At 35.9% G+C, this 24879-nt stretch overlaps 1 protein-coding gene across 9 annotated transcripts in view; it reads right to left on the bottom strand.

Moving 5' to 3' along the window:
* Positions 1-24879, bottom strand: part of CCDC66 (coiled-coil domain containing 66) — a 50080-nt gene that overhangs the window by 11781 nt on the left and 13420 nt on the right. For 3 of the 9 annotated variants that reach the window (XM_043587690.1, XM_043587697.1, XM_043587694.1), the window contains exons 5-14: positions 24695-24860; positions 24408-24515; positions 22296-22431; positions 21367-21468; positions 10418-10549; positions 9565-9815; positions 9265-9349; positions 8033-8194; positions 5017-5161; positions 4193-4279 (exon numbers count right to left, since the gene is read on the bottom strand). In XM_043587690.1, the coding sequence (XP_043443625.1) occupies positions 4193-4279; positions 5017-5161; positions 8033-8194; positions 9265-9349; positions 9565-9815; positions 10418-10549; positions 21367-21468; positions 22296-22431; positions 24408-24515; positions 24695-24860 (1374 nt within the window). Of the gene's footprint in view, positions 1-4192; positions 4280-5016; positions 5162-8032; positions 8195-9264; positions 9350-9564; positions 9816-10417; positions 11344-11584; positions 12474-21366; positions 21469-22295; positions 22432-24407; positions 24516-24694; positions 24861-24879 lie in introns of those variants that run through there. The other 6 variants (XM_043587692.1, XM_043587698.1, XM_043587693.1 and 3 more) reach the window with 5 other exon arrangements.

The raw sequence follows: 24879 nt of genomic DNA, 5'->3' as shown, positions 1-24879 counted from the left end.
TATTCCAAAAAACAGAAGAGGGAACACTTCCAAACTCATTTTATGGGACCAGCATCGCCCCAATACCAAAATCAGAGAAGAATGCCACAAGAAAATTACAGGCCAATACCCGTGACAAATATAGATGCAAAAAACTCAACAAAATATCAGCAAACAGAATTCAACAATACATTAAAAGGATCATACACCATGATCAAGTAGGATTTATTCCAGGGATGCAAGGATGTTCCAACATCTGCAAATAAATCAATGAGATACAACATATTAACAAAATGAAAGATAAAGATCACATCAATGGATGCAGAAAAAGCAAAACTCAACATCCATTTATGATAAGAACTCTTATACAGAGAGTATAGAGGGAATACACTTCAACATAATAAGGCCATATATGTCAAGTAAACAGCTAACATCACACTCAGCAGTGAAAAGGTGAAAGTTTTTTCTAAGATAAAGAACAAGATAGGGATGTCTACTCTCCCCACTGTTATTCAACATAGTACTGGAAATCCAAGTCACTGCAATTAGGCAAGAAAAACAAAATAAAAGGCATCCAAACTGGAAAGGAAGAAGTAAAACTGTCACTATTTGCAGATGACATACACAGAAAATCCTAAAGACTCTACCAAAATCTGTCAGAAAAATACAAATTCTGTAAGGTGCAGGACATAAAATTAATACACAAAAATGTGTTGCATTTCTATACACTAATACTATTAGAGAAATTAAGAAACCAATCCCATTTGCAATTGCATCAAAAATAAATACCTAGGAATAAATTCAACCAAGGAGGTGAAAGACCTGCACACTGAAAACTATAAGATGTTACTAAAAGAAACTGAAGAAGAATACACAAATGGAAAAGATATTCCATACTCACTGGAAGAATTAATAACATTCTTAAAATGTCTGTACTGTCCAAAGCAATCTGCAAATTCAGTGCAATCCCTATCAAAATTCCAATGGCATGTTTCACAGAAATAAACAATGCCGAAATTTCTATGGAACTACAAAAGCACCCCAAATAGCCAAAGTAAGCATGAAAAAGAATACGGTGGAGGCATTACACCACCTGATTTCAAATTATATTACAAAGCTATAGTCATCATAAGAGTAAGGTACTGACATAAAAACAGATACAGATCAAAAGAACTGGGCGCCCAGAAATAAACCCATGCTTATACAGTCATTTAATTGACAACAAAGGAGCCAAAAAATCCATAATAGGGAAAGGACAGTCTCTTCAATGAATAGTGCTGGGAAAACTGGACAGTCAACTGCAAAATAATGAAACCAGACCACTATCTTACACTATACACAAAAATTAACTCAAAATGGATGAAAAACTTGAATGTATGACCTAAAACTATAAAACTCCTAAAAATAAAAACACAGGCATTAAACTCCTTGACACTGGTCTTGGCGATGATATTTTGAATCTGAGTCCAAAAGCAAAGGCAACAAAAATAAAAGTAAACGAGACTACATCAAACTAAAAACATTCTTCATAGCAAAGGGCACAAGAAACCATCAAAAAACTGAACAGGCAACCTACTGAAGGAAGAAAATATTTGCAAACAATGTATCTGATAAGAGGTTAATATCCAAAATACAAAGAACTCATACAATGCAATAGCAAAAGCAAAAACATAATCTGATTTAAAATGGACAGGGGCACCTGGGAGGCTCAGTCGGTTAGGCGTCTGACTTCGGCTCAGGTCATGATCTCACAGTTTGTGAGTTTGAGCCCCGCGTCAGGCTCTGTGCTGACAGCTCAGAGCCTGGAGCCTGCTTCAGATTCTGTGTCTCCCTCTCTCTCTGACCCTCCCCCACTCACACTCTGTCTCTGTCTCTCTCTCAAGAATAAACATTAACATTTTTTTAAATGAAACAATAACAAAGAAATAAATAATGGGCAGAACATCTGAATGATTTTCCAAAGACAACCTACTGATGGCCAACAGCTACATGAAAAGATACTCAACACCACTGACCATCAGGAAATAAAAAACACAATGAGACATGGCCTTTAACCAATCAGAATGGGAGTACCAAAAAGACAAGAAATGACCAGAGTTGGCAAGGATGCGGAGAAAAGGGAATTTTCATGCACTGTTAGTGAGAATTATAAATTGGTACATTTCTACTATGGAAAACAGTACAAAGGTTTCTCAAAAAATTAAAAGTAGAACTACCACATGATCCAGCAATTCCACTTCAGGGTATTTAACTGACAGAAACAAAAACACTAACTCAAAAAGATACATATACTCCCATGTTCACTGCAGCATTATTTACTATAGTGAAGACACGGAAGCAACATTAAGTGTCGGACAAATATAAAGAAAATGTAGTGTGTGTACACACACACACACACACACAAGAATGATTATCAGGCCATAAAAACAAATGAAGTCTTGCCATTTGTGACAACATGGATGGACCCTGAGAGTATTACGCTAAGTGAAAAAAGAGAAAGACAAATACCATAATGATCTTACTTCTATGTGGAATCTTAAAAAAACACACATAGTCAAAAAAAAAAAAAAATATATATATATATATCCAGAAGCTCATAGGTACAGATACTGTTGCCAAGAGCAGCAGTTGGTGTAAAAGGAAGGACAAAATGGGTGAACGGTCAAAAGGTACAAACTCCAGTTATATGTCTTGGGATGTAATGTACAACACAGTGACTATAGTTAAAAATAATTCTATATTTGAAAGTTGCGAGTAAATCTTAAAAGTTCTCATCACAAGAAAAAATTCTGTAATCGATGGTGAAACTGCTAATTAGACTTACTGTGATCATTTTTCAACATATACAAATATAGAATCACTATTGTACAACTGAAAAAATGTTATATGTCAACTATATCTCAATTTAAAAAGGTGAAAAGATAAAGGGGTTTCCTGCAAGTTCATAAAAAATTCCCAGGAAGAGGGACGCCTGGGTGGCTCACTTGCTTAAGTGTCTGACTTCGGCTCAGGTGATGATCTCACAGTTAGTGAGTTCGAGCCCCATGTCGGGTTCTGTGCTGGCAGCTCAGACCCCAGAACCTGCTTTGGATTCTGTGTCTCCCTCTCTCTCTGCCCCTCCCCCGCGCACGCTCCCGTGCACACACACTCTCTCTCTCAAAATTAAACATTAAAACAATTATATAAAAAAAAATTTTCCTAGAAAGATAAATAAAGGGGAAAGGATTCACAGTAAGCATGGAGATCTATGATAATAATATCCAACATGGATATTACCTTATCAACTTTTTAAAATTTAAAATGAACAAATAAAAAAGATGTTCAACATCATTAGTCACTGGGGAAATGCAGATCAAAACCACAATGACATACCACTTCACTACCATGAGAATAAGTGCAGGGGAACATGCAGAAAAACTGAAACCCTCATACACTGCCGATGGAAATATAAAATGATACAGTTGTTTGGAAAATGGTTTTGTAGTTCCTCAAATGCTAAGCATAAAGTTGGTTATATATGACTCAGCAATGTTACTCTTTTCTCCCAGGAAACCTGAAAATACAGGTTCTGCATGAGTGTTCATAGCATATCTGTAATTAAAAAGTGTAATTAACCAAAAAGTCCATCAACTGATGAAGGAATAAACAAAATGTGGTATATGCACAAAATGGGATATTATTCAATGATAAAAAAAGAATGAAGTACACGCTATAACATGCTGAACCTTAAAACATTATGCAAAGAAATAATCCAGACACAAAACACCACATATGGTATGATTCCAATTATATGAAATGTCTAGGACAGACAAATCTAGAGTAACAGAAAGTAGATTAGTGGTTGCCTATGACTAGAGAGGAGGGAGGAAGTGGACAAAAGCTGCTGATGAATACAGAGGTTCTTTCTAGAGTTATAAAAGTGTTCTAAAATTGTGGAGATGGTTGCACAACTCTAAATATTCTCTAATTGTACTCTAGAAAAAACACATTGCATTGTATTCTTTAAAAGAGGTAATTTTATGTTATCTGAGTTGTATCTCAATAAAGCTGTTACAAAGAAATGAAAAGCCAAGAGATCCCTTTATTTTCTTATTCTTACTGAAAACCTTGAATTCATTTTTTAACTGAGCTCAATTTTAAATTGAGCTTAATTCTAACTGTGATGTTAATTTTAAGTAAATCTTAAACCAAATCACAACTTTTAAACAAATACCTGTTTGCACAGCAGTGTCCTTTTTGGGAGAGGTTGTAGAATTGATACATATATTCATTTTATCAATGACGTCATCCAAGCCATGTCCTAAATTTGAAATGTTAGTAGATTCATTATATTCCACTTGTATTAACTGACAAGAGACATATGTTACCCAACATAATGACACTTCAGAAATGTTAACAGAAATTATGTATAGCGGCAACTAAATACAAAGACGACGTTTGGTGTAATCAGGAAGTGTGAACACTGCAATACAAATTTAAAAGGGCTCTCCTAAAGTTTCTTACAAAAAATTACCTGCATTTTAATCTGTTATTGAATTTTAGGGAGATCACTTAATATATTCCTCCAAAAACTGGGTAAAAAAGCAAACATTTTCCCTACTGTGAGCAAAACATAAAGAGAATTTAAGATTACTAGAAAATGTAACATTTAGTATACTCTTAAGGTGATTTCTCAAATAAAATAAGCATTATAGAGTTCCAATAGCTCAAAGTCTGAAATTCCTTAAAAAACATTTAGTTAATAGGTGTGTTAAAGGCACTAAAAATAAGAAATTACTTAAAAGCATCTTCAAAAGATACTATAAGTAAAATTCTTTTTAATTATTTTATTATTTTTAAGTTTATTTATTTAGAGACAGCATGGTGCATGAGCAGGGGAGAGGCAGAGAAAGAGAGAGAAAGAATACCGAGCCCAGTGCAGGGTTCAATTCCATGAAATGTGAGTCATGAAGTAAACCAAGATCAAGAGTTGGATGGACTCTCAACCGACTGAGACACCCAGGCACCCCATAAGTAAAATACTAGTGAAGCGCTTACCGCCAAGATTTTTAATCAATCCAGAAGTGTCATGTCCCTTTTGAGCCAATTCTCGGATTCTCTGTTCCTGTTTCAGTCTCTGTGCTAGCTCTTGTGCTCTTTGCATTGTCTGGAATAGCTCATTTGTCTTGAGAGCCATGATTTCCTATTGAGGTGCACAAAGGTATTAAATACAATTATCAAACACGTACAGACTTGACAATTCTGAGTAGATAAGCTACTATGTGTCAGACACTATTCAAGATATTGGGAGAACAGTCTGGGCAAAGTTCCTTCCCTTTTGAAGCTCACATTTTAGTATCTTTTCTCTGTATTTAATATCTTTTTATCTGTATTAGATCACAAATTTAAGAACCCTTTTACCCACTCAAATTTATAATAAAGTTTTGAAAACTTCTAAAACCAATGGTCAATTCCATCAGAATTCCATTAAGAGTAAAAATAGATTAAGATGTAGGACACAAGATTTACACGGGGCGCCTGGGGGGCTTAGTCGGTTAAGCGACTTTGGCTCAGGTCATGATCTCACAGTTTGTGAGTTTGAGCCCCGCATCAGGCAGGCTCTGTGCTGTCAGCTGGGAGCCTAGAGCCTGCTTTGGATTCTGTCTCCCTCTCTCTCTCTCTGCCCTCCTCTGCTTGTGCTGTCCCTCTCTCTCTCTCTCTCTCTCAATACTAAATAAACATTAAAAATTTTTAAATAAAAACAAAAAAAAACCTATAAGGTTTATGGCCACTTCTTGCAATTCAAGCACGCGATACTTAGATTTTTTTCATGTATACAGTTATTTCATAGGAGTAGTTAGCTCAGCCTATTCAACATAATCAAATTAGAACCCCGACCATATGCTGTTTCATCAGCTAAGTGTGGAGTGAAGGCTGCAAATGGGAAAAATCAAGAAAATGCAGGCTCTTAGACCCATCTCCCAGCTCCAGAGAAAAGGCTCTAAGGCTCTTCTACAAACCTCCCAAATCCTTGGCAATCAAATGTCACTGTATGACATGGTACTTGACACAACCGTACCTATGCTGCCTGTGCCACTTAATAGAGATGTTTTCCTAGCCAACCAGAGATCTACTCTTTTTGAAAAGACTCTTACTGGGGCACCTGGGTGGCTCAGTTAGTTAGGCATCAGACTCCTGATTTTGGTTCAGGTCATGATCTTACCATTGTGAGATCAAGCCCTACATCAGGCTCTGCGCTGCTTATGGAGCCTGCTTGGGCTTCTCTCTCCCCTTCTTTCTGCCCCTCCCCCACTCAAACATGCTTTCTTTGTCAAAATAAATAAGCTTAAAAAAATCAATTTTTTACTCTAAAATATTATTTATAATGTAAATATTACCATGTTCATGGGCTGGAAGAATTAACACTGCTAAAAGTCCATTCTATCCAAAGCAATCTACAGATTCAATGCAGTCCCTATCAAAACACCAATAGTATTTTTCCCAGAACTAGAACAAATAATCCTAAAACTTGTATGGAACCACAAAGGATCCCAAATAGCCAATGTAATTTGAGAAAGAAGAACAAAACTAAAGGTATCACAATCTCAGATTTGAAGTATATATACTACAAAGCTTTAGTAATCAAAATAGGATAGTAATGGCACAAAACAGACAGAGATCAAAGAGGATAGAGCGCCCAGGAATAAAACCATGCTTAATATGGTCAACTAATCTACAACAGAGGCAAGAATATGCAATGGGAAAAAGAAGTCACTTCAACAAATAGTGCTGGGAAAACTGGACAGTTACAAGCACAAGAATGAAACTGGACCACTTCCTTCACCATACACAAAAATAAACTCAAAATGGATTACAGATCTAAATTGTGAGACCTAAAACCATAAAACTCCTTAAAGAAACATAGGTAGTAACCTTTTGGACACTGGCCTTAGCAACAATTTTCTAGATATGTCTCCTCAAGCTACAGAAACAAAAGTAAAAATAAACTGTTGGGATTACATCAAAATAAAATACTTCTGACCATCCACAAAAGGCAACTTACTGAATGCGAAGGTTATCTATAAACAATGTATGTGAAAAAGAGTTAATATCCAAAATACATAAAGAAGTTATACAACAACAACCTAAACCTCAAATAACTTGATTTTTTAAAAAAAGGGCAGAAGATTCAAATAGAGGTTTTTCCAAAGACACAGATGACCAACAAACACAGGAAAAGATGCTCAACGACAGGGAAATGCAAATCAAAACCATAATTATACCATCTCACATTGGTCAGACTGGTTAATATCAAAAAGACAAGAAATAACAAGTGTTGGTGAGGATATAGAGAAAAGGGAACTTTCATACACTGTTGGTGAGAATGGAAATCGGTACAGCCATTGCGGAACAGTATGAACTTTCCTCAAAAAACTAAAAATAGCACTACCATACAATCCAATAATTCCACTACTGAGTATCTGCCTGAGGAAACAAGAGAGATATGCACTCCTATGTTTATTGCAGCATTATTTACAACAGCCAAAATATGGAAGCAACCGAAGTATCCATAGGTAGATGAATGGATAAAGAAGATGTGGTGTATACATATTCTATATTTTATTTGACCATAAGAAAGAATGAGATCTTGACATTTGCACTAACATGCATGGACCTAGAGGGTATTATGCTAAGCAAAATAAGTCAGATGGGAAAGACAAATACCATATGAAGTCACTTACATGTGGAATCTAAAAAATATTAAATGAAAAGCAAAACAAAAAACCCCACACAAACACAAAAACAGCCCCACAAACTGGTAGGATGGAGTCAGTAAACGGGTGAAGAGGAGTGGAAGGTATAGGGTTCCAGTTATGTAACGAATAAGTCATGGGGATGAAAGCTACAACATAGGGAATATAGTCAATGGTACTCTAATAGTGTGTATGATGACAGATGGTACCTACGAACACACATAACATACAGGACTGCTGAATCACTATTTTGTATAGCTGAAACTACCATTGTGTGTCAACTGTATTTCAATTAAAAAAATTTTTTAATATATACTTACTTCCTTTTGTTTTTGCTTAAGTATGTCTTCTTCATACTGCTTCTGCATTTCTTCTCGCTCCCGTGCTAAGCGACACTCCTCTTCTTGTTCTTCCTTCTTTCTTTGCTGTTCTTCCAGCTGTTTCTTCCTGCGTTTCTCCTCTACCTGAGCAGTGATAGCTTTCTGGTCATAAATCATAAATGACACAAATTACTGTTACAAATTAAAAAATCCATTTTTAGCATTTGTTTATATTCCTAAAATAAGCTTATCGGTATCAGATGATACACAATACGGTATTACATATATAAGTAAAGTTAAATTGTCAAATTCCCAATCTATTTCTCCCATCTCATCTGTCAAGTTCTACATATGCTTTTTCTTTAACCCCAGGAGGGCTGTTAGAAGAACTAATCCAGAAACAGCTGAGTGCTTAGTGCTTAGCATAATGCCTGGTAAGCAACAGATACTCTATAAATGTCTGTTCACTAAACTAAGAGTAACATTATTAAAAAAAGTTTGTAATACTTATTTTTGAGAGAGAGAGAAAGAGCACAAGTGGGGGAGGGGCAGACAGCGAGGGAGACACAGAATCTGAAGCAGGCTCCGGGCTCTGAGCTATCAGCACAGAGCCCGACGCAGGACTCAAACTCACAAACCCTGACATCATAACCTGAGCCAAAGTCAGACGCTCAATCAACTGAGCCATCCACACGCCCCAAGAGTAACATTTTTAATTAAACTGAATTCTTCATGTATCAGTGATTTTAAAGAATTATTCAGAATTTTAAGTCCCTTTAGTGTTAGACTAAAATTAGGAGAGAAATTAAATCTTAGTCTCCTTTCTTACGTTGTCTGCTAGATTTCTCAATCAGAATTCTACTTCAATGCCCTATATAATTCCCTTACAAAGAACTAATTCTTATCCTGAACAGAATTCAGGAGAACTAAACCAATGAAAAAAAATAACCAATATTAACTTAAGACTTAGTGCCACTTCATATGTGCAACTTACATATTAAAGACCTCTTCTGGCAGGCAGGTGGCTGGCTGTACTACATGATACTGTCTAGTTCTTAGCATGAGTGTAATTTTACTATAATGCCAGTTGAAGTAAGAATTAGATTTATCACAGGATTGGACAGGGCCTGTGCTACACATTTAACTGAAATTTTAACTGCCATTTACTTAGGCATCTGCTGGCTATGACTATTATTTATTAAGGCAAAGAACAATATTTTACAGTGCAATACCTGATGTTCTAACTGTTTTTGTCGTCGCCTGTCACGTTCTTCAATCTGAGCTGGGTCCAAGAGAGCAGTCATAGAACGGAGAAAACTGGCAAGACAGACACTTTAGCTATTCAAAACCCCCAAAAGGTGGGTTTAACAAGGTGCTAAATCACTTTTGTTTCAGATATATCCACTATTCATTTATACTTTAAACAAAAATACCAAACCTAAAATCAATTAAGACATATTATAAATATAACAGCTCTTTTAATAAAGCACAGACTTTCTTAAACCTCAATCAATACTGAAGAATAAACTTACTTCGTTTTCTGACTGTTTGCCATAGTCGTATCTCTAAGAGGTTTTGCTATATGTTCCTCCTCTGAAGGTTCAACCTGGCTTCCACTCATAGGTGTATAAACACTGTTGATATCAGCCAGCTCCTGAGTGTCCGGAGAGACACAGAAGTACTCTGGTTGGTTGTATGTTGACCGAGAGGAGAGTTGAGACTGAGAAGCAGGATAGTTCTTTAATGAACCAAAATGCATTGTCCATCTGTCATGTTCCTCACCCTAATCGTGATAAGTAAGAATTACTAAGAATTTTTCCAATTGTTCACATGTATAAAGTCCTATACAACAAACACAATTAAAAAAAAATTTTTTTTAATGTTTGTTTATTCTGTGGGGGAGGGGGGGTGCAGAGAGAGGGAGAGAGAGAATCCCAAGCTGGTTCCACACTGTCAGTGCACAGCACGATGCAGGGCTCAAACCCACAAACCATGAGATCATGACCTGAGCCGATATCAAGAGTCAGATCCTTAACCGACTGAGCCACCTAGGTGCCCCTCAAACATGATTTTTAAAAGTTACCACAGAACAGAATAAGAATAAAATTAATGAAACTACATTCTTTATTGATTCCATATACATTTTGGTAACTAGCTTCAAGAATATGAGAAATTCAAAGAATTAGGAAATTCCTAAGAAGTTAGTTTTAAGTATGCAAAATCACACTTACTAAATGCATTCGATAAAAGTTTCAGAAGAACAACTGTGTAAGAATTTGAATAGTGTAGTCTTGTCAAATAGTTTCAGGATATTTTTATGTTTATGATTAAAGACTTTGAAATTATTTTTTTCACCTTTATATCCACATATATTTGCCACCTTACCTTTGAAGATGTAATTTTTTCCTCTGTTTTTCTTTGCCGATCATCCTCTATTTGTTTGTTCAAATCTTCGATCCATTTTCTCTGCTGTTCTTGTTTCACAGCATTGAAAGAGTGCTCCAGTGGTACTGCTTCCTAAACAAGAGTCATCAATACTAGCTGAAGTTCGCTTCTCTTTTTGTTACCACTTTATATTTATAAATCTTGCCAAGAACTTATATAGATTTAAGCAGAAAGGCACTGATCTCTAAGAGGAACAATAATTTTAAAGAAAAAAATTTGAGTTATACAATTAAATAGATCTATTCCAATTTCTAGAATCATACTTGTAACATACAGAAGTAGAGAACACAGTAAGGTAACTAAATGTAAAAAAAGGAATTTTATAATAAAAAATTCTTTTTCTAAAATAATTATAAGATTTTTAAAAGTTTTTCCTAATATCTCATTTAGACTTTGAAAGGAGTTACTGATCATTTAAGTTAGATGTAAAATACTGTTTTACATCTGGCTTCAGAACACAGGAAATACTGCCTCTGGACCAAGAGCCAGGAAGATATGAGTACCAGAGGCTTTCTCTATTGAATCATGTCTCTCTAGAGATCCCTCTTTTCCATTTCTACTGCTACAGCCTTATCACAGTAGATGACATTTCAATAAGATAAACATATTGTGTCTAGGTTAAGTCCTTGAATTCTAAGAAAAAAACAAAAATTAGAATAGTAGCATAAAAATTTGTTGCTTCTTAATTTATGAAAATTTAGGATACTCTAACAAAAAGAAAATAATATATACTACTCAAACTGTCCTGAAATGCACCAGCTAAGTAACAAACATACTGTTACACGAAATAACTGCAGGACATAATTAAAAAAAACAGCTTGATAGACTACTACAGTCACAATATATCTCATAATACTACTTTCTACCTTTGTTTTTTTTTTTTGTTTGTTTGTTTTTTTTTAACATTTATTTATTTTTGAGACAGAGAGAGACAGAGCATGAATGGGGGGAGGGCCAGAGAGAGGGAGACACAGAATCTGAAGCAGGCTCCAGGCTCTGAGCTGTCGGCACAGAGCCCGATGCGGGGCTCGAACTCACGGACAGTGAGATCGTGACCTGAGTGAAGTCGGACGCTCAACCGACTGAGCCACCCAGGCGCCCCTCTACCTTTGTTTTTAACAGAAACAATGGCAATTGACAAACTGCTTTAGTTAAAGGAAGGAAATATTTATACAACAAGAAAAAATTTTAGTATCTCATGTATTCTTACATGTTTTAAAGAGATAAAAACCGTCACATTTCCTTAAGCCTAAAAGAGTCACTTCAAAAGAAGCATTATCTTCAAGTAAGTAATTCAACAATTCTATTTCTAGAAATATGATTTTGAAGATCAAAATGGAAAAGAAGCAAATGTCCCTTTTTACCTCCTTACAAGACTTTCTCAACATGGCACTCAATCATTTTAGACTCTGTCATCTGTTTAAGTCTGATTTAACTAGACGTGGTTTCAAATTTCAGTCGAGTTACAAATTATTCAGTTTAGGTACAAGTCAAAATTACCCTTGAAAATTTCTAAAATCACTCACAAAATGTTTTGTATACGTGTCTTTACAACCCTATGGAAAACTTAATGAGTTCATTTCTCTTAAATATAGAGAACAAAGAGAGGGTTGCTGGATGGGCTGGGGGAGGAGGGATGGGCTAAATGGGTAAGGGGCATTAAGGAATCTACTCCTGAAATCACTGTTGTACTATATGCTAATTTGGATGTAAATTAAAAAATAATTTTTAAAAAATCAGTTTTTAATTCAGTCTTCCACTTCCTACTCAAGGATGTCTTATAACTTCCTTACCACTTGAATAATTCGTTTTACTTCTCTAACTTACTAGGAAACACTTAAAATTATTATTTTCTCTTGGGGTACCTGGGTGGCTCAGTCGGTTGAGCGTCCAACTCTTAATTTCAGCTCAGGTCATGATCTCACAGTTCACGGGTTTGAGTCCCATGTCAGGCTCTGTGCTAATGTCACAGAACCTGCTTGGGATTCTCTCTCTGCCCCTCCCCTGCTCACACTCTCTCTCAAAATAGACTTAAAGAAATTTTAAAAATTAGTTATTACTGAATTTTTGGGGTTTTAAAAGATATAGTCTAGATACAGCCCTTTATCAGGTAATTTGCAAATATTTTCTCCATGTATTTTATAATCTAACAGTAATATTCGCAGAGTACTTTTTAAAGTTTGAGAGAGAGAGAGAGAGCGCGCAAACCCACAAACCCTGAGATCGTGACCTGAGCCAAAGTCAGACACTTAACCAACTAAGCCACCCAGGTGCCCTCAAAGAGAACTTTTTAAATTTATTTTCAAGTTAGTTAACATATAGTCTTGGCTTCAGTAGAGCCCAGTGATTCATCTCTTACCATATGACACCCAGTGCTCATCCCAAAAAGTACCGTCCTTAATGCCCATCACCCATTTAACCCAACTGCCACCCTCCCGCCCCGCCCCAGCAACCCTCGGTTTTGTTCTCTGTATTTAAGAGTCTCTTATGGTTTGCCTCCCTGTTTTTATCTTATTTTTCCTTCCCTTCCCCTATGCTCATCTGTTGAGTTTCTCAAATTGCACATGAGTGAAATCATAGGATATCTTTCTCTGATTGACTTATTTCGCTTATCATAATACCCTCCAGTTCTATCCACATTGTTGCAAATAGCAAGGTTCCATTACTTTTCATCACCAAGTAGCATTCCATTGTGTGTGTATGTATAAATATATACCACACCTTCTTTATCCATTCATCAGTTGGTGGACATTTGGGCCACCAGTGTTGTGTCCTTGATGTCAGCATATTTTTATATCTTAACCCTTTGATTAAATTTACCTGTCATTCCTCAAAACACAAGGGAGTATCATTGACTTCTGAATGTTAAACCCAGCCTGTGTTCCTTGAATAAACCCAACTCATCATGATGTACCATTTAAAATTCTTCTCTTTCGGGGCGCCTGGGTGGCGTAGTCGGTTGAGCGTCCGACTTCAGCCAGGTCACGATCTCGCGGTCCGTGAGTTCGAGCCCCGCGTCGGGCTCTGGGCTGATGTTTCAGATTCTGTGTCTCCCTCTCTCTCTGCCCCTCCCCCGTTCATGCTCTGTCTCTCTCTGTCCCAAAAATAAATAAACGTTGAAAAAAAAAATTTTTTTAAATAAAAAATAAAATTCTTCTTTCTTGTACTGTCAAGTTTTCATATCAAAATATTTGTCTTGTCAGCTTTGAGTATCAGGTTTTGTTTATTCCACTCTCATAAACCTTGAAAAGCTTTCTCTTCTACTTTAATTACGTGGAAGAATTCACCAATAAAAATGTCTGGGCCTTGGGTTTATTTTGTGAGATTTTTAATGATGGAGTCCAGCTCTTTAATAAATAGGTTCATCAAGATTTTCCATTTCATGTGTCAATTTTAGTAATTTGTTTTTTCTAATATTTTGTCCATTTTCATAAATTCTCTAACGTACTGACAAAAGTTCATGTATTCTCTTACTTTTTTTTAAGCTTATTTTTGAGGAAGAGTGAGCACAAGCTTGGGAGGGGTAGAGGGAGAGGGGGACAGAGGATCTGAAGCAAGCTCCATACTGGCAGCAGGGAGCCCAATGTGAGGGTCAAACTCACGATCCGTAAGACCATGACCTAAGCTGAAATCAGATGCTCAACCAACTGAGCTACCAGGTACTCCCATTCTTACCTTTTTAATGTCCATAGACCCTTTAGTGGTATCCCCTTTTTCATTCATGCCAGTCTTCACAAGGGGTTTATCAATTTAAAAACCTTTATAAAGGACTACTGTTGATCTCTTAATTCTGTACATTTATTTCCAATTTTACTAATATCCACTCTGATCTTATTTCTCTCCTTCTACTTGTTTTGGGTATAATTTTTGCTCTTTCTCTAACTTCTTAAATGAATTACTTAGATCATTAATGTTTTGTCTTCCAGTCTTCCTTTTTCGAGAAATGGATTTAAGTCTATAAACTTACCTCTAAGCACAGAAAACCCATGTTTTTATAAGCAATATTTTCATTTTCAGAGTTCATATACTTTGTTTTTCATTCACACAGAACTGTATTGCTTAAATATTAAACATTTGGAAATTTTCTTTTTACTATTTGTTACTGATATCTAGCTCAATTCCACTGTGATCAGGTAACATATTCTGTGTAATCTGAACCTATGAAATTTGTTAAAATTTTATGGCCTTTCAAATTATTAATCCTCACTTTTTGTCCATAGATGTTTTAGGTTTTATTTCTATATAAATGAAAAATCATTACAATTTTATTTTTTCTTTTCCAGTTCTTATGACTTAATTTTGTCCCCTTGTCTTGCTATACTGGCTAGGACCAATCAATAACAAATAATAACCTGAACATCTTATCTCCTTATGGAATACTTCTAAAATTTCTCACTTAGGATGTTAGCTTTAGGGTTTTGTTTTGTAACTCCAGTATAGTTAACATACAATGTTCTACTAGTTTCAGATGTACAATATAGTGATTCAACAATTCTACACATTACTCAGTGCTCATCAAGTATACTCTTAATCCCCTCCACCTATTTCACCCATCCCCCCTCTGGTAACCACTAGTTTGTTCTCTATAATTAAGAGTCTATTTTTCAGTTTGCTTTTTTTTTCTTTGTTGGTTTCTTATATTCACATTTGGGTAAAATCATATGGTATTTGTCATTCTCTGATTTATTTCACTTAGTATTATACTCTCTAGCTCCATCCATGTTGCAAATGGCAAGATTACATTCTTTTTTATGGCTGAGTAACATTCCACTGTACATATATAACACATCTTCTTTATCCATTCATCTATCAATGGATACTTGGGCCTGCTTCCATAATTTGGCTATTGTAATAATGCTGCAATGAACACTGGGATGCATATATCCTTTCAAATTAGTGTTTTCATATTCTTTGGGTAAATACCCTGTAATGCGATTTCTGGATCATATAGTAGTTCTATCTTTAATTTTTGGAGCATACTGTTTTCCACAGTGGCGGCACCAGTTTGCATTCCCACCAACAGTGCATGAGAGTTCCTTTTTCTCCACATCTTCACCAATGCTCGTTTGTGTTTTTGATTTGCATTTCCCTGATGATAAGTGATGCTGAGTATCTTTTCATATGTCTTTTGGCAATCTGTATGTCTTCTTTGGAGAAATGTCTGTTCATGTCTTCTGCGCATTTTTGAATTGCATTATTTGGGTTTTTTTGGTGCTAAACTTGCATAAGTGCTTTATCTATTTTGGACACTAAACCTTTATCAGTTTTGTCATTTGCAAATATCTTCTCCCACTCAGTAGGTTGTCTTTTAGTTTTGTTGATTATCTCCTTTATTATACAGAAGCTTTTTTACTTTGAGGAAGTCCCAATAGTTTATTTTTGCTTTTGTTTCTCTTGCCTGAGATGAAATCTAAACAAAAAAAAAAATGTTGGCTATGGCCGATGTCACAGAAATTACTGCCTGCGCTCCTTTCTAGGATTTTTACGGTTTCAGGTCTCAAGTTTGGGTCCTTAATCCATTTTGAGTTTATTTTTGTGTATGGTGTAAGAAAGTGGTCCAGTTTCATTCTTTTGCATGTAGCTATCCAGTTTTTCCAACATATGGTAGTGTTTTGATTTGTTTTTTTAAATACTCAATTGGAAATTCCTTAACTGGGGTTAAATTTTATCAAGTGCTTTATCTGCACCTATTGAAATGTTTTCTTTTGTTATTAAAATGGTATAATATACTTGTGGATTTTATTTTATTTTGGAGTCTATAAGAAAATGGATTTTTTTCTCCAAATTTTTATTTAGACTTTAGTTAAAATATAGCATAATATTGGTTTCAGGGGTAAAAACTAGTGATTTATCACTTACATGTAACACCCAGTACTCACCATAACAAGTGCCCTCCTTAATGCCCATCACCCATTTAGCCCATTCCCCCTTGCCCCTCCATCAACCCTCAGTTTGTTCTCTATCTTTAAAGAGTCTCTTATGGTTTGCTTCCCTCCCTCTCTCTCTTCCCTATTGTGGATTTTAAAATATTTCCTTAACTACCTAGCAAAAATCTGCCTTAGTCGTGATATATTATCGCCTTTCTATATATTACTAAATTTTAATTGGGAATATTTTCTTTAGAATTTTTGGGTATATATTCCTGAACAAAATAAACTTTATTTTCCTTTTTTGTTTTGTATTTTTCTGGCTTTAATACCAAGTTTACACAGTCTTATAGAATTAATTGGGAGCTATTCCATATTTTTACTGCCTGATCATGTGAATAGAGTTTGGTAGAAACTGTTAGTAAAACCACTTGGGTATTTTGCATCTCTTGTGGGAAAATCTTTCTAACTAGATCTACCTTTAACAGTAACAGGATTATTCAAGCTTTCGGTTTCCTTTTAAGTCAGTTCCTTTAAGTTATAATTTTTATAGTAATTTGTCCATTTCACCAAGGTTTTCAGAATTGTTGGCATAAGATATTCACTAGTGATTACTCTCTGTAATTATGCCACTCATAATTTTTATCTTCTTGATCATCTTTCCTAGAGATTTATTACTTCTTTCCGAACAGGCAACTTTCAGCTTTAGGTTAGGACTGGTATCCTTATTTTCATGATTTCTTCGAATTTATTCTGTTGTTCTTAGGGCGCCTACGTGGCTCAGTTGGGTAAGTGTCCAACTTCAGTTCAGGTCATGATCTAACAGTTCGTGAGTTCGAGCCCCGCGTTGGGCTCTGTGCTGACAGCCTGGAGACTGGAGCCTGCTTCAGATTCTGTGTCTCCCTCTCCCTCTGCCCCTCCCCAACTTGTGCATATGTGCACATGCACACCCTCTCTCTCAAAAATACACATTAAAAAAAATAATTTATTCTGTTGTTCTTTTTCTAACTTCTTTAGACACCTAGCATTTAAAGATTTTCTTTTCTAATACACTTTCTCTTGAACTTATGATGTGTTTCTGATGTATGCATATACACAGTAATTCTGTTCCAAGTATCTGTGATTTCCACTATGATTTTTTTACTCAAGTTATTCATTAGTGTGATTTTTAATTTCCAAATACATATGTAGTACTTAAAAATCTCTTTTTACACGGGCGCCTGGGTGGCTCAGTCGGTTGAGTGTCTGACTTTGGCTCAGGTCATGATCTTGCAGTTCGTGAGTTTGAGCCCCGGGTCGGGTTCTGCTGCTGATGGCACAGAGCCTGGAGCCTGCTTCGAATTCTGTGTCTCCCTCTCCCTGCCCTTTCCCCACTCATGCTTGCTCTCTGTCTCTCAAAAATGAATAAATGTTAAAAAAAAAAAAATCTTTTTTTAAATCTCTAAAACTTCTAAGTTACTTGTAGTCAGACATCACTGTAAAATAGCTATTTAAATTTTATCTGAGCCTTTCTTTATGGCCTAACACAAATCACTTTTTGTAAATATCCATGTGTGCCTGAGAAAAATATTTCCCAACTGTTGGACAAGGCACCTGATATATGTTACTTAGGACCAACTTGCTGTTCTTACAAGCACGGGCTCTGCTCTGTGCTGATGATGCAGAGGCTGCCTGGGATTCTCTCTCTCTCTCTCTGCCCCTCCCACATGTTCTCTCTCTCTCTCAAAATAAGCAAAGAAACTTGAAAGAAGGAAAGAAAGAAAGAAAGAAAGAAAGAAAGAAAGAAAGAAAGAAAGAAAAGAAAACAATTCCATGTATCATAGCACCAAAAATAAAATACCTAGGAATAAGAAGGCAAAAGATGTGTACACTGAAAACTGTAAAACACTGCTGAGGGAAATTAAAGAAGGCACAAATAAATGGAAAGATACTCTGTGTTCATCAAATCAGAAAACTTAATATTGTCAAAATTACCTAAAGTGATCTACAGATTCAACACAACCACTATGAAAAACTTGATGCATTTTGCAGAAATAGAAAAATCCACCCTAAGATTCCTATGGTATCTCAAGAAAGCCTGAAGAGCTACAACAATCTTAAAAACGAACAAAACTGGAGAATTCACACTTCATGCTTTCAAAACCTACTACAAAGATTGGACAATTAAAAGAGTGAGACAGTGACATAAAGAGACATACAGAACAATGGAATGGAGTGCCCAGAATTAAACTCTTGCATTTACAGTCACATGATTTTTGACCATCATTGAGTCATCATGATTGACCATCAAGGACAATCTTTTCAAATAAATGGTGCTGAGAAAACTGGATACCAATGCAAAATATGTGAAAGAATAAAACTGGACCCTTATCTTACACTATATACAAAAATTAACTCCAAGTGAATCAAGGACCTAAACATAAGAACTGAAACTACAAAAATCTTAGAAGAAAACATAGGGGAAAAGTTCTGTATCAGATTTGGCAATGGTTTCTTGGATAGGAGACAAAAAGCACAGGCAACAAAGGAAAAAAAAACAGATAAAATGGAGTTCATCAAAATTAAAAACTTTTGTGCATCAAAAGGCTCTATCAAGAAAGTGAAAAGGCAACATAAAGAATGGTACAAATCATACATCGGATCAGGTATTAATACCCAGAATAAAGAATGCCTACAACTCAACGACAAGAAAAACCCAATTCAAAAATGGGCACAAAACTTGACATCCCTCCAAAGAAGATACACAGATGGCCAACAAGCATATGAAAAAAATGTTCAACATCACTAATCATTAAGGAAATGTAAACCAAAATTACAATGAGCTACCACTTCACGCCTATTAGGTCAGTTATTACAAAAAAGTCGGTGAGGATGTGGCGAAATTAGAATCCTTGTGCACTGCTGATGGAAATGTGCAATGGTAGAACAACTATGGCAAACAATACAGTTAAATATAAAATTACCAAATTAAAACTGGTAAAACCTAACAAAAAATTAAATATAAAATTATCATACGATGCAGCAATTCCACATATGGGTATCTACCCAAAAGAACTGAGAGTAGAGCCTCAAAGAGATTGTCTGTACACCAATGTTCATTGCAGCATTATTCCACAATAGCCAAAAAGGGGTAACAACTCAAATATCCATCAACATTTGGATGGATGAACAAAATGCAGTATTATAAATACAATGAAATATTATTTAGCCTTAAAAAGGAATGAGACTCTGATACATGCTATAACACGGATGAACCCTGAAAACAGTATAAATGAAGTATGTCAGACACAAAAGAGCAAATATTACGTGATTCCACTTAAAGTATCTAGAATAGTCAAATTCATAGACAAATTAGAATGGCTGCCAGGGGCTAGGGGGAGGGAAAAATGGGGAGTGACTGTAATGGATAGTTTCAGTTTGGAATGATGAAAAAATTCTGGAGGTGGACAGCGGCAATGGTTGACTGACAAAATGAATGTACTGAATCCCTCTACATGTACACTTAAAAATGATCAAAATGGTAAATTCTATGTTTTGTGTATTTTACCACAAAAAAAAAGGTTAAAAAGGAAAAAACATATAATTTTTTATTGGCCAAATGCAGAACTATAGTATGGTGGTAGCATTAAGAAACTTAGCAGAATGATAACCTCCCTTTCTTCCCCATGTTAAAGAATGCATTTGAATATACTTCCTTCACTTAAGAGGTTTCCCAGCAAGGAGTAGTGATTAGGGAAAGCCAAGTCTGCATGGGGGTGAGATGTTCTCAAAAAAGTTGAGGCTAGGGGCGCCTGGGTGGCACAGTCGGTTAAGCGACCGACTTCAGCCAGGTCACGATCTCGCGGTCCGTGAGTTCGAGCCCCGCGTCGGGCTCTGGGCTGATGGCTCGGAGCCTGGAGCCTGTTTCCGATTCTGTGTCTCCCTCTCTCTCTGCCCCTCCCCCGTTCATGCTCTGTCTCTCTCTGTCCCAAAAATAAATAAACGTTGAAAAAAAAAAAAAATTAAAAAATAAATAAATAAATAAATAAACATTTAAAAAAATTTAAGAAAATAATCATAGTATAAATTACTCTCAGATAATAAATGACCTAAAAATAGTACAAATTAAGCAATAAGAAATGATATACTAACATTTCAATCTAAATTTTTTTGGTAACTGAAAATACCTTACCATTTTTAGTATTAAAGATACTTCAATGCTAATGTTGAACTGTAAATAAGCTAACAACTAATTCTTACCAATTTCATGAACAGTTTTAGTTGTAATTTTTAGTAATATCTGCATGCATCAAAGTATTTTGTTTTTGACAGAGTGCACACACAAGTTGGGGAGGGGCTGAGAGAGAAAATCCCAAGCAGGCTATGTGCTGTCAGCACAGATCTCACTAACCAGGAAATTGTGACCTGAGCCAAAACCTAGAGTCGGACACTCAACCAACTGAGCCACCCAGGCGCCCCTGCATGTATCAATTTTTAAACTTTACACTTTAACTTTACACTTAAAATTATCCTTTAAAACTAAGATTTTTGTAAAATGCCTTCTATCAAGACTATTGCCTTTCAACAGTCAAAGTACTTTTGGGAATGTGGAAAAATACAATTCAGATTTCATTCCTTTTGTTAATGTAAAATTATCAACAACTATAGAACTCTTTGATATAGGCAAGTCAGCCCTATATGGAGCAGAACAAACAGCCATGGAAGCCACACAATCTAACCTGGAGGGGTTCTATAAGAAATCTACCAGTGCCGAAAACGTCTACCACCAGAATCATCCCTTTAGGTTACTGCATTATTTTCAGAACACATTTGTTAAACTGTAAACGTTCACTAGGAAAGAAAAATTATTATATATATATATAAAAAAGAAAAGTTCATATTTTTTTAAATTTAAGGAGCATAATGCACTCAGTAAAAATTAACTGTTAATTAAAATAAAATAAAAATATTTAGATTCACTCCTTCAAGGAAAATAGAGATCAAGTACTAAAAGGCTTATATATTCAAAGTAATGGCACTTACCTCTAAAATTTGACCAACTCTAATTAGTGGGTGCCCATCATCCTGGACCACTGTTACCTGACAAGGAGACTGTGACAGAATGCTAGAAGAGCTAGCACAAGTCTAAAAACAAAGAGAAAACACAAGGACACTTTCTTTATATAATATTAAACCTAGGCAAAATTTAAAGGTCACTAAAACACTACTTAAGGGACACCTGGTATATACTTATGTTTGACATAACCTTGTGGTGGATACCACATGGTCACTGGCAGTGTTTTGTGGTCACCTAAAAAAATGCAGAGCTCTTTTACAGGAGCCTGAAGGAGGTGCCTCAGGCCTCTACACTCATCTATATAGTAAGACAATTTACAGAATGCAAATAGAACCTAGTTGAGGTCATAATTAAATTCAAAATAAAATTGTTCTAAAATAAGATATGAGAGGTGCCTGGATGGCTCAGTCAGTTAAGCATCCAACTCTTAATCTTAGCTCAGGTCTTAGCTCAGGTCTTGAACTCTTGTGAGTTCAAGCCCCACATTGGGCTCCATGCTGTGCATGAAGCCTACTAACGGAATGAATGAATGAATGAATGAGATAAAATAACATGAAAAATAATTTTTTTTAAAAAGCTTTATGATATGAACATGGCTTAGAATTTAAAAAAGTAGGGGCGCCTGGGTGGCTCAGTTGGTTGAGCATCCGACTTCGGCTCAGGTCATGATCTCGCGGTCCGTGGGTTCGAGCCCCGCGTCAGGCTCTGTGCTGACCGCTCAGAACCTGGAGCCTGTTTCGGATTCTGTGTCTCCCTCTCTCTCTGACCCTCCCCCATTCATGCTCTGTCTCTCTCTGTCTCAAGAATAAATAAACGTTAAAAAAAAAAAAATTTTTTTTTTAAGTAAAATTAAGATGTCTCATATTCTAAAAATGCTTCATTTTTATACTCTTACCTTAGACTGGTCAAGAATTTGAAATTTTTCCCATACTCTTTTATCACTTTCAAATTTTTTCCAAGGATTGTTCCATTTTTCAGAAGCTTCTTTTTCTTTCTTCTTTAAAGCAACCTGTTCATCTGTAAATAATGTCCTTTTTAAAAAAAATGTATAAAAAATGTAAAAAAAAAATCATGTAAACAAATCATGACCTTCTTAAAGAGTGCAGATTCCAACACAGATCTAATCAAAACTGTTTTTTAGGGAGATTACCTCACAAAACAGAGAAGAATTTTAAGAAATATGGAATAAAAGAAAACATTTAACCAGAACCAAACTTATGTATGGCACAGATGGATGTAAAAATGTTTATCACAATTGGCAATAAAAAGCAATTTTTTCAGAACGTATTTTATAACATGCTAATTATTCTGAAGTTCTACTTTCCTATAATGTTCACTCAGGTATTACAAAGAGATTGAAAAGTGAGACCTCTGGATTCAGAGAACCCTGTAAGCGAATCCTAGTTCAACCACTTCCTATCTGTGTAACGGGGCAAATCGCTGTTCACCTTTCTAAAACTCAGTTTCTTCTTTTGTAAAATGAGAATAGTGCCTATTTCAGTATAGGACCTAGCACAAAGTAAGTATGTAATAAATGCCATTATTATTCATAACTGCTGAAAAGTGAAAAAACAAAATCTTGTATCTAACAAACTAATATAACAACAAGGTCCCAAATCAATAGTTCTTAAAAATTCAGGGATGTATAGGAGCACCTGGGTGGCTCAGTCGGTTAAACACCCGACTCTTGGTTTTGGCTCAGGTCATGGTCTCATGGTCTCACGAGTTCAAGCCCCACGTCAGGCTCCACACTGACAGTGCAGAGCCTACTTGGGATTCTCTGTCTCCCTCTCTCTCTGCCCCTCCCCACTCATGTTGTCTCTCTCTCAAAAATAAACTTTAAAAAGATTCAGAGATGTATAAATCTAAATTTCAAGAAAATTAATGAAAGCAGGACTTTAACAAAGAGAAAGGTGCTTTCTTAACAGTAGAAGAAAGTAAACTCTTTTTAGGTAATAAAACATAAAACACTTTAGTCATTTCCAAGCAGTTCCATCTTACTTCAGAAGTTTGGTGTTACAGTCTGATAAGCAAAATGTGTATTGAAAGAAAATATTTAGGGGCGCCTGGGTGGCGCAGTCGGTTAAGCGTCCGACTTCAGCCAGGTCACGATCTCGCGCTCCGTGAGTTCGAGCCCCGCATCAGGCTCTGGGCTGATGGCTCGGAGCCTGGAGCCTGCTTCGGATTCTGTGTCTCCCTCTCTCTCTGCCCCTCCCCCGTTCATGCTCGGTCTCTCTCTGTCCCAAAAATAAATAAAAACGTTGAAAAAAAAAATTTTAAAAAAAGAAAGAAAATATTTAAAGCTGAAATTATGATATAAAGACAAAACGAATCTCCAGACCTTCAGATACTGTTAGCATACATTTAATTTCTTCAAACTTCTGCTACTTTGACTTCCAACATAAATAATTCATTCCCAATTTCTTCTGCTTATCTCTTTTTCTATATCACCTGTCTCATCAGCGATATGACTGCCTCACAGGACTTTCTAGTTGAGTGGAAGATGAAGCCCATCTCTATGCTTTTACTTTTTTTTTATTTTTTTTTTTAATGTTTATTTATTTTGAGAGTGAGAGACAGACAGACAGACAGAGTGCAAGCAGGGGAGGGGCAGAGAGAGAGAGAGAGAGACAGACAGACAGACAGACAGACATAGAATCCAAAGCAGGCTCCAAGCTCTGAGCTGTCAGCACAGAGCCCGGCACGGGGCTCGAACTCATGGACTATGACATCATGCCCTGAGCCAAAGTCAGACGCCTAACCGACTGAGTCACCCAGGTGCCCCGAACCCAATTATTTTTAAATAAAACCATTAAATGCATAGGGTTTCTACAATAGAAAAATATGAAAATGGATTCTCAGGAACCAAGAAAAGTTTAGGAATCTTTGAGCTCCAGAATGATACTAATGATATTAATGCTCATCGCTCACCTCTGGTCTTTTGGTGCACACTGGGTAGACAAAAAGACACAACCTAATCTATAATAATAACAGGTATAATAATTACCTACCAAGCTCTTTCCTCCACTGGGCTTTTTTTGCTTCCAACAAACTTCTATCACGTTCTCTTTCCCCCAGGGTACTGAATATGTCAGCTGGTTTCCATGCATTCTCTCTAACACAAAAAATAACAGAAACCTTATTATGTGTTTCTATACAAGTTACCCATAAAAATTAAGTAATAAACTTTTAAACAGCTCACAGTTTTCACAGTAAATATTTCACATGCAAGTCAAGGAAAAGCAGAACCATTTTCACCAGATGACCCCACAATAACATATAGGAGTTACATACATGGCAATTTTCTGTTTATACTGCTTAGACGTCTCTTGATTTTTATTTAAAACAGATTTACTTTCATCTAGGACAGATGAAAGAGCCTCAGTTTTTTGGAGTACTCCCATAACGTTTTCGTCATTTGGCTGATTAGAAATATTGTTTAAATGTAGACTGCCCCGACCTAGGGAGTAAAAATGCAT

This window comes from Prionailurus bengalensis, chromosome A2 (assembly GCF_016509475.1).
Source record: "Prionailurus bengalensis isolate Pbe53 chromosome A2, Fcat_Pben_1.1_paternal_pri, whole genome shotgun sequence".
Lineage (NCBI taxonomy): Eukaryota > Metazoa > Chordata > Mammalia > Carnivora > Felidae > Prionailurus > Prionailurus bengalensis.
This window is presented reverse-complemented; position numbering and strand designations above follow the sequence as displayed.